Below are 10,881 nucleotides of genomic sequence, written 5' to 3' on the forward strand. Positions count from 1 at the left end.
TTGGATTTACGAAAAAAAAGTTTTATAAAAACCTTAAGTGCTGATACTGTCAACTTTATATCTATATAAAGTCCAGTGGTTTGTCCCTCAGACATGCTGATGTACAGGGCACTTGCTGCGAAACAATGCACAGCCAACGTCCCCCGACAGTTCAAAGGAGTCGCTCTCTCTAAACATTATCATATAATTTGGGCCAGCCGTCAGCTTGTAAATAAGTGATGTAGAAGCCTATTGTGTGATGGGGCACAGGTTGGAGACAGGCGTCTTTGCTCTGCCGGCATGAGCCGCTGAAGACAAAGGCAGGAGACAGAGCGTCTAACCTTTGATTCTTCTGAGGACTCAGCCGCCTTGTATCAGGGCAGGACGCATCGGCCACAATCATGCCCCCAATGTGGGGACGTCAAGAACAATAGAATCACTCTCACACTGTCAGACTCAACAACCCGCCCCAGCTGCAATTGGATTAGCGAGTGTCCAACCACCACATGTTAGCCTAATTGACATAAAAGTGAAATTTGAGAACAATAAGACCCTTACCAAAGGCCCTCTATCTTTGAAATGGCATACCCTTTCTGTAACAGCAACTGTCCTTGAAAAGAGGATGAAAATTGAGAAAATGCAGTACCACAGGGTGATCATTTCCTCTATTTGTCTTTCTTTGGTGAAGTGTGAATCATTCAAAGTTGGTGAGATGCCAAATAATAAAGCAAACATTCTTTTATTTGGGAAAGACAGGGCGTCAGAAAGATTTCTCTGCTTTTTTTTCCTTTAAGCTAAAAAGTGATTTAAACACACTTGAAAGGCCACCAGGATAAGTATCAGCCTTAGAATTTCAATCCAAATTCATGTTAAAACAGTAATAGAGATTTACTGTCGACTTTTATTTCTACAACCCCCTTATAGTTTTTACAGATATTTTACAAAAAGGTGAGATTGATTTTCTTTTAAGGGGCTTATTAAAATAATCTGTTTCATACCAATGTAAAGAGGTTAATTAAAGTCAATGTACATTTCTGATTATTTCAACTGATTCATTAAAAAAATCAGTGTTGTGACAAATTCACACAGTGCTCTAATTTATGCAAATACACAAAGGGTGCATCTTGTGATCTGCTTGAATGTATTATTGGAAGCAATTCATGTTTTTATTTTTCTCCAAAATGTATATAATATGAAAGCAATAAATATTACCAGTAAATAAACTTTTTACTTTTTAGATTGTTTTTTACTATTTTCTCAATAAAAAAACTTATACAATCTAATGTACATTATGAAAAGTTGTACAGCTTTTTTTATGTTTAAAATAAGGACTCAATTTATTTTTAATATGTAGATATAAATATATATATTTTGTCAAAATATATGATCATATTGTCAAAGAAACAAAAAAAGTGAGACAAACATACACCTCAACATAAAAGTTATAAATAAGGGTCCAAGTGAACATTTTTGGGAGTAGACCTTCTGATTTGTTTTAGCGTCCATGTTTCTTTTTTCATGTCGCCAGTCCAAGTCCAAGTTCTAGTTAGTGTGTGTGTTAGCGGCAGCCGCAGCCCTCCACTACCATTTCCTGGTAGTTTTTTAGGACCACCTTGTCATGTTCGTCTAGGTAGAGCATGGAGATGGCGCTGAGCTCTGTTGGCACACAGCAGGCCTTGGGAATGTTGTTGTTCACAGAGTTCACCAGTGTCTGAACAATGGCATGGTTGGTTGAGTTCAGATGATCTGCCAGAGGAAAGGGGCATTCCCCATGGCAGTAATAGGCCTGGTAACCAGGGGGCGCCACTATCCAGTCATTCCAGCCTACATCGCTGAAGTCTACGTACAGTGCGTGGCGCCGGCAGTTGCGGTTGCGCTTGCGGCCCCGTTGCTTGGGGCTGCGCTTGGTCCGGCGGGTCAGCGGATGACCCTTCCCATCATGGCCAAAGGTAACCAGAAGGGGACGTAGCTGCTCCCAGTCTTCGCCAGGCTCCTGGTGTAGTGAACGGCTGATGCGGACATGTCGGCCCTGGTGGCGCGGCGTCTGGTTGAGGTGTAGAACCTCCACAGCCAGCCCATAATTGGGGAGGCGTTCACGAGTCCAGCGCAGCACGGCAGGGCTGACATCGAAGCTCTCCCAGCGTGACATGTTGTGGCGCACAAGTCGTGTGTCCAGGAGTTGCGTGATTAGCTGCCCGGGCCGTGGGGGCTTTAACACCTCATACACGTTTATCCGGTGAAGCCCATGGTCATCTGAGAGGGCGTCAGCGATGGCCTCATCAATCTGATGACGGTAGAGCCTCAGTTCAGCGGAAGAGAGCAGCTCGTCCTCTGGAATGCTGCTGAGGTTGAACAGGAAGCGAAGGGGTGCAGTTTCTCCATCGTCCAGCTCATGTAGCCTCTCCATGTGCTCTGAAAATGACCAAGAGGAGACTTTATAATTACATATTGTTAATAATGTATAATATTAACTAATACAATGTGTAGAAAGTAAGCTGACAACTTTGCTTCAGATAAACAACTCATGAATTTAAAAAACGCATATACTGATGTCTTGTTCATCTGTATGACTGTGTTCTTTGCCCCCCAAAGATTCTGACAGTACCAGCAGATAAAGCTATGAAACACTGCTTTGAGCTGATCTAACCACACACCTCACACTCCACATGGCTTAATTGACACGAAAGAATGTACACGCACACTTTTCAAGAACTTTTAGGTATTCAAGAATGTAAATATACATCGTCCACACTTCCTTATCTATCTATAAGGATTATCTCGCACTTCTCTCAATGCCTTTCTCTAAGCACTTTGCTGAAACACGCATTACAAGGAGGGTGGTGATTAACGTACCACAGCTACAGTATAAACACAGTGGAGGCTCCCTGTTCCACGCTCAGTCTGCAGATTTCTGGCAAGATCACCATTGTTGGGGAAAGGAATGTTGTGTCTACTATTTTCCTGCTCAATCCACCCCTGTTATTTCACACCCAGGCCCTAATCTTACCCAGGTGGTTCTCATTATTAAAACCTGCTGTGTTTTTGATTAGCTCTGCAGTTTGTTCACTTAAGACATTTATCATTTTCATCATGAATAATCATTAAGCAGTCAGACAATACAGTAGAATCTCATTCATCTGAAGCCCATGGGAAAGGAGGTCTAGCGAGGGAATGCGGCGTATTCAAATCCTCAACCAAGGCTTATTCAAAATTTGAAAAGTAATCTAAAATGAATGAAAAAGAAGGAGATATCACCTGTTATACACAACCAATAAACCCATTTAGATAGACAGTGACATGATTAACCCTGTCGGTAAAACTTTTCCCCTCACCTAACTGTTCATCTGATGCAGACTGTAGTACCTTACTGTGTTTTGGACAGATCAGTCAACTGAATCACACTATCACACAATGGTGCTTCCATGAAAGCGAGCACTCCCACTCAAAAGGCCTTGAAGCGTATTATTAACATAGTTTAGCAAAAAAAAGAAGGAGGGTAAATGCTTGTAGAGAGCAGTAGAAACTCATACAAACACACATGCGTGCACACACACACACACATTGCATCACAAGCAGAAGTTCCTGCTCCAGTGGCGGTGCTCTTTCTTCCTGACTAGCTTTGGTACGTTGCCGTGTTAGTGTGTGTTGGCGTGTGCTACTGCTAGCAGTGTGTTTGACAAGCCGCATTAAGGCTGACTCATCCCTCCTTCCTCACTCCTAAGGGCGGACATGTTCTGTAGCCCTAAAGCTCCCCGGTTTTCTGAGTTCACCACGCTACACGTTTGCTTCCTCTCTCGCTAAATCTGGTACCTCATCTCTGTCTCTCTCTGTAGATCTAGAAAGTGGTTTTCAAGCATTACACAGCATGTTTCAGACTATCTTTCCAGTCTTGATTTACATTTAGCAGATCAGTCAACCTGGATTTTCTCCGAGCTTAATTGAAACCTCTGCCTTTGCCGTTAAAACTAAGCAGATCCAAGTCACAATAAACAGAAACTGTTCTACGTTCCAGTCCTTCTATCACACCAGCCTCTGAGACTGTTTTTCCATCTATCCAGAGAGCTGCAGCGTCTGCTCTCAGCACCCACATTGTTGGCAGTAGGGGCTTTATTTAGAAGGCTGCAGAGTAGCATTAAAGATAATTGCACGTTGAGGAAGGTCCTTCTAAAAGAGCCCTCCATATAAACTGGAGACATGAGAGAGGAGCACACTCCAATTCCAGGCCAAGACTGGGCTTTTTTAAGCCATGTTCTGCTGGGTGGGGTGAGAAGTGTAAGTCAGTAATATGAAGGTATGCTTTCCCTTTAGCTGCTAACCAAACACGCAGAGTTTTGTCAAATGAGGCTCTTGAGAGCTTGTCTAGCAGAATTTTTTGCCTCTCTTTAGACAGTGTTTGGTGACCACATCCTTAGATTCTTTGGTTATGGTAAGATGGGTGGAGCTGCCTTACAATCATGTTTCAAGGGATGCAGGAATTTTTTTTTACCCCTGAATTGCAGTCCTCGCCCATGCTAATGAAATGCAGTGCTACAAAATTATTGCTGTAATGTTTCTGCACTGACATAATACATTAATCATTTTTTGTACTGCTTTATTTCCTCCCTACTACATATGATGACAACATCCTCCATTTTTTTCCTTACCTTCATGGTGGAAGCCCCTCACAGTGTTGGCTCGGCTGGCTGACCTCTCCGGGTACTCAAAAGAGATGTCATGCGCTCCGGCCTCCTCAGCCTCCCCCGACTGTAGGCGATAGAGGTCCAGCAGGTAGCGAGGCACAGTGGCCGAGCGGCTGGGCCGCGGCCGCCTCTTGAGGCCAAACATGTGCAGCAGCGTGGCCTCGAAGTCCCGCAGCAGTTCATGGCTCTGAGCGGCCGAACGACCCTGCAGGCCTGGTACTTTCTTTTTCCCTTCTTCAGGTATCAGACTAGCATGGTTGCTCTCTCCCAGCAGGACTTGGCATATTAAAATGACCATCAGCATTCGATTACCAGGAATCATGATGTCTCTGAGGGGAGCAGCAGATTGCAAAGGGAGATAAAAAAATTAGGAGAGGACTGAACAGAGCAGAGAAGAAAAAATGCAGAAAATGAAACACAGGGAAGGACGAGAAAGGTCTCCATTTTTAGTGACATAAAAGATTTGTCTCCCCATTTTCTATGTCTTCACCTGCTCAAAAACACCCTCTCAAAAACCTTCTCAAACTGTTCCCACTGTAGGCAGACTCTAATTGGTTTTAATGGTCCAGTCTGCCTTGTTTACAGCAAAGCAGTCCCCGATCAGATAGACCACTTGCAGTTTATCTTTGGCGACATCCTCCAAAGGTAAACAGCTGGTTCAACAACCCAACTTTTTTGAATGGAATCTGATGGCCAGTCTTCACTCCCTCCCTTCCCCCTCGTCTCCTCCCTCCTCCACTATGATTAGACAAATAAAAGAGGCAGCCCCGGGGTCATAGCAAATTCTTAACTCGATAAGGAGCCGCGGTCCCTCACAGTCTGCTCCAACAAGCCATGAGGCAAGCACACGTGCGAATGTATGTGCCACACATTTAACAAGATTTTTGCCACTGAAAAATGGTCTCCCACATACAAGTGCCTTACCCAACACCCCATAGTGACTTTTAGTCCAAGTCTGGATAAATGCCAGATAAATCAGTGATTCAGTGGACAGAGAGGAAAGAGAAAAATGTGTCACATGCCACAAATTGAAATGGCATGGTCCACTTACTTACCGACAGAAAATAAAGCATGGGAAAACAGTCCATGTTTGTTGGGAGCAGGCAATGGACACGTTCTTCCAGGAAATGTTAGGTGGTGTTGGGCGGCTGCAGGAGAACGTTGGAGTGACCCTGTTCCTGAAAGATACAGAAAAAAACAGGGAAATTATAAACTGAATGCAGTTGCAAACACTTGAGGTTGTTGCATGGTATTTACTCAAAGAGCAGTAGAGGGAATGTGTGTATATCTGTGTCAGTGTGTGTGTTTGTGGGTAAGAGAGACCCAGTGTCTCTTTAAGGCTTATCATTTTGGCTCATGGGCTAAGCTAGCTATTTACTGTAACTGGAATGTAAGGAGGTATGTGCCACAACACAGACAGCAGATCCTTTGCACAGAAAAAACACCTTATTACATTATTACATCTATTGCAGAAATCTGCATGATACCCATTCAAAAATCAGTTTTTATGCTTTGCAACAATGGCAACTTGTGGTCCAAGAGCTAAAAACATTTGACAAGTGCCAACTTCAGCTGGAAAAAAAAAACTGAAACTATCTTCACACACAGACCAAAGAGCTGATAACAACACTTTGATCAGGAGTGGTAAAATCTATATCCAAAACAAGAGGGCTGTTTGCTTACAGAAACCGGCTCCAAGTGAACTCACTCAACCTTTATCCCCCTTTACACCCCCACCCCCCCCTCCCCCCAAATGACTGATCACCCATTTCAGACAAGGAACTAATTACATCCATCTCAAAAGGGCTTCATCTCTTAGTAACGCTTCCCCACTTCAGGGATCACACAGGTTGTGGTGATGCTGATGACAGGCCTTCTGCTCTTTGACACCAGTAGAGGAGTTGTACATTCAGCGCTGTGTTTGGTTCACTAGTTCAAAGATATTTACTTGATGTATGCTACAGAAGACTATATAAATATGATTAGACTAAATATGCACATTTTAGGGATAGTGGCTCCAACAGAAATCTTGGAAGTACCCCTTAAAAAATAAAAATCCTGAGCCTTAACAATCTTCTTCTCCTCTGTCAAGTTTAACAAGTGCAGCAACGTGGCTCCATTGATTCGATTTTTCACACGTCATTTAGTGTGTTAAATGTTGCTGAATCACACTAATAAAATAACTGAATTTGTCACAAATTGACCACAACAACAGCACCATGGAGCAGACATTTAAACTCAGTGCTCCGGAGCGACGTAGGTCTTTGGTCATCATTTGGACCCTATTCCACTGGAGAGCACCCAAGCATTACTACACAGTGAGGATGCACATTAACGGGAACAGTGTGTGTGTACGTGTGTGCATGTGTTACATACAGTTGGTGTGCTTTTGTGTGTGTGTGTGAGCATGTCTGGGTTCGTATCTGTGTGATTATCTTGGCCCCTGCATGGCTCACTGTACATGCAATCAAGGATCTTTTTCCTAACAGCATTAGACTTTGACCTCCGATTGACCCCCCTTTCACGGTCATGACACTAGATCCAGTGTGTGCGAAGAAAGGGTGATGTGCAGTGTGTTTGTGTGTGTGTGTGCGTGCGTGAGCTAAATGGCGTGCGTGCACGTGCGTGTCTGTACGTGTGCACGAGTGTGTGCCAGCGCTTGCATGTTCGTGAGAACTGTGGCAAAGAGAGAGGAGGGTTCAGAACATGATCAGCTCTATTACCCATGGGGTGGGGGGGATAACGTGTGTGTGTGCGCGATTGTGAGTGAGCGAGTGTGTGAGTGTGTGTGTGCACATCTCTGACAACAAACGTTCATTGTACAGAGAGGGCCTCTCCCATGATTACAGGGATTCATAGCACTCAAAAACACTGACCATACAGAACATCTTGTAACTGTAACCAGCCACTGACAAAGCTGCAGGCTAAAACAGACAGACACTCAAAGTGGTGCGATGATGATGAAAGAAGATGTAAGACAGACAGGGAGTAACTTTCAACTGTGGAAAAAGTCATTTGTGCTCGTGTTTGCTCGCCTGTTTTCACCAGTTGTGACAAAAAAGCATAACATGTCATTTTTCAAAGATTTTGCAACACATTTATCAGCATCTTGTAATCATATTTACACCTCTGGATTCAATAATGAGACTTCACAGATTATAAAGCATATAAAGCTTTACACTAAGAAGACATTTGAACTGAGCAGCAGACAGAGACATACAGTATTTTGCAACAGCAAATGCAGACCAGGGTGCAATAAGGCCTGAGCAGTCAACTGCCCTTGGCTTTGCTCAATCCTCCCTTGGCCACTCTCTCTCTCTCTTTCTCTGACCAGAGATAATGTGATCAGACTATGCACATGGCTCTTCAGATGTGTTTCCTGAGGAATTTGACAGTGATGGTGGGAGGGAAGACGGGAGGGAGGGAGCGAGGGAGAAGGGCAGCAGGTTACCACGGGAACAGCCAAATCTCTGGCCTGATTTTATCATTTTAGATGCCAGCAATCAGTTTGCAAACACATTTATAGTCATGGGAATTGTGTTTTGTTGTCAACTACTATATTTTGTTTAGGTATCTTTTCCTGGTCAGTGCCAATACAGCTTTAGATTATATACAGTTTATCATGATGCTGTGAATTTGTGATTCTAAGAGCTACTCCTAACCGCAAGAAAAAAAAATGCAAAATTCAGACAATATCCTATTTTCACAAAGGAATTTTAATGGTTTGTTTACCTTCCTGATAACACAACTGGGCTTAAACTAAAGCCGAAAGCAGTTTAAATAATAACTGGGGTCTACATTTAGTCAGTGTGCCCAACAAAATGCAGTATCCTCATTTGTGTTGAAAGAAATAAAACAGAGACCTGCAATGTCTCCTGTTGTTGAACAGTGTAGGTTTTGGAATTTATTTGCTCCCAGTGAGCAGTTCAACAGTAAGAACATTCACAGTCAGTGAGATCACTAAAACGAGGTTAATGGTTTTAGCTGTATTTTCTGAAGAGTTACAAGTCAGATAAATGATGAGCTGTATAACTTTCCTGAGATGACTAATATCTAAATTAAAACGTGACGAAAAATAATCGCCGTGGTGATGTCAGATGCTCTCAGCTGATTTGCGTAACAGTTTGTAATAACACAAATGTAAAACACCAGGAGCATGAACAAGTCAACACATGTGCCAACACTTTTCCTGAAACAAGCAAAGAGAAATGGGCTCCCTTACGCACGTGATTTATAAATGTATAAATAGCCTGAATAAATGTTTTCGCACTCAAGACTTGACGAGTCGGTTTCCCTGCACGATTGCAGAGAAATTTGAGTTGAAAAGTAAAGGTGTGTGCCAAGGACGCCATGCGCCCGCAGGCCGCAAAATGGTTTCTCTGCTGCAGCTTTACTGTATTAAATGACACAAATCCACGTTATAATAATTTGTTATTTAATGAAATGAACACGCTACTGAATCCTTGTATTTACGGTGTTGATGTGCAATTCTGACCCGAACCTTCACCTACTGTAACTTTATGACACGTTACTGTGTTTTTAACTCTGAATGTTTTAGCAGACCTTGTCATTACTGAAGATAATTGTGCCATTTTTATTTTTAAATGCACAATTATGCATAGGTAATTGAGTACCTGTATGTGAAGCAGATTTTAATAATTTGAATTAAACGTGAGCTTGAAAAATAAACAATTGTTTTGTTTCGTTTTTTCAACTTAAACTTCAATTCTGTGATGTGTCATCTCCATCTTTCACTTTGCGCATAAGGTGAAGCAGATGCAGGTGTCTAATCGGGTAAAATCTGCGCTAAAATTTGGAAATATCCACAAATGTGAATAATATAAATATTTTAATTGTATTGAAGAAAGAGAAGCGGAGAGAAATTGGACGCTCTGTTGTGAAATGACCTCACTGTGTTGGTTTGTAACTGCTCAACTCTCGGGTATAAAAGACTAACCACCCTTCGTGTTCCACCAGGATCTAAGCGCTATGCGCTCAAAAAGTACACTTTTATTTCAGTTTACCTCCGTTAACGTACCAATGAGGCAGCCTGTTACATTTTATGTGCATGTATGCGTCCGCATTTCAACCAGTAACGATGTCTAAACTCTCAGTGAAGTCGGTCAAACACGCACAAACACCAAAGTCCAAAACTAAAAGTCACAAACATCAGCGATATTCCCTCCTATATTATTCAACAGGTTCGGTTTCTAAAAGCTGCACTGCTGAATCTGTTACGTGCAAATGTGTCAGTGTCAGTAAAGGAGCGCTTACCATCAGTAGAGGTACAGGTATCCTCGAATGAAGTGAATATGAAAGGGAAAGGTGTGAGGCAGTCCAGGCGTAAAGCCGAAAAACGCCGAAATGAGCCTTAAAGGAGAAGCTGAGTGCCTTTTTGGCTCATTAATCCCTTATCGACACCTCTAAACGGTCAAGAGGAGACGGGGCCGGAGTGAGGGCCGGCGATCGGAGTCTGCAGTAGGGTTTCCTATCCCTCTCTAGTACAGTTCGTGAAGGCGGGCGGTGCGCAGGACGGGCAGACTTTCCAAATGATCCAGCATCTATGGCCCCTTGCAGTTTTTATGTGTCCGCCCAATTTACCCTCCCTGCCTCCTCCTCCCTCCCCGACCCCCTCCTCCCTCATCTGTCTCAAACACCTTGGATAACCCCCCTTCTCTTCTCCTCCACTTTAAATAAAGAGAGCTCATTGCGCGCAGTATTTTCTTTTTAATCACGTGAAACTTTGTAATTTGACTGTGAATAACAACTGACGGGTCAAACACTCGATCGTTTGAATCTGCATTTAAATGCTGGGATCCTGACAGTGAACTACTTACAGTACTGCTGAGTAACATCGTGGTACCCTAAATAAATAAAGACCCTTATGCGGACGTAAACATTTGGTCTACAGATAATGTAAGAGGCATTACAAATTTAAGAATTAGGTTAAATTTAGGTTTACACGAGAAACAAGCATATCAGACAAATAAAAATGGCAGAATAAAAAAATAATAATAATACATGTGTGGGTTTGCGCCATAAGTTTTTTGTTGACCTGCTTCTAATATATCACACCCGCCAAAAACTCTCCTCTTCACCACAGTCTCTGCTCCATATTAGCCCAGAAAGTCAAAGTCAAGTTTTGGGGTCCAATTATAGATGGATTTTCTCCAAAAAATATCTCTTTTTTTTTTTATTTTGTCCTGAAGCAGATGTGGGGACA

The 10,881-nt window shown here is 42.8% G+C and overlaps 1 protein-coding gene across 1 annotated transcript; it reads right to left on the reverse strand.

Annotated features, from left to right (window-relative positions):
• Positions 1 to 686: 686 nt before the first annotated feature.
• bmp4 (bone morphogenetic protein 4) lies at positions 687 to 10,220 on the reverse strand. The gene is made up of 4 exons (XM_067614403.1): positions 9,933 to 10,220; positions 5,714 to 5,836; positions 4,623 to 4,987; positions 687 to 2,391 (listed from the first exon to the last, which is right to left on the reverse strand). The coding sequence occupies exons 3-4, from the start codon at positions 4,978 to 4,980 to the stop codon at positions 1,538 to 1,540; spliced, it is 1,212 nt and encodes a 403-aa protein (XP_067470504.1). The 5' UTR covers positions 4,981 to 4,987; positions 5,714 to 5,836; positions 9,933 to 10,220; the 3' UTR covers positions 687 to 1,537.
• Positions 10,221 to 10,881: the final 661 nt, after the last annotated feature.

This window comes from Thunnus thynnus, chromosome 16, assembly GCF_963924715.1.
Source record: "Thunnus thynnus chromosome 16, fThuThy2.1, whole genome shotgun sequence".
Taxonomy (NCBI): domain Eukaryota; kingdom Metazoa; phylum Chordata; class Actinopteri; order Scombriformes; family Scombridae; genus Thunnus; species Thunnus thynnus.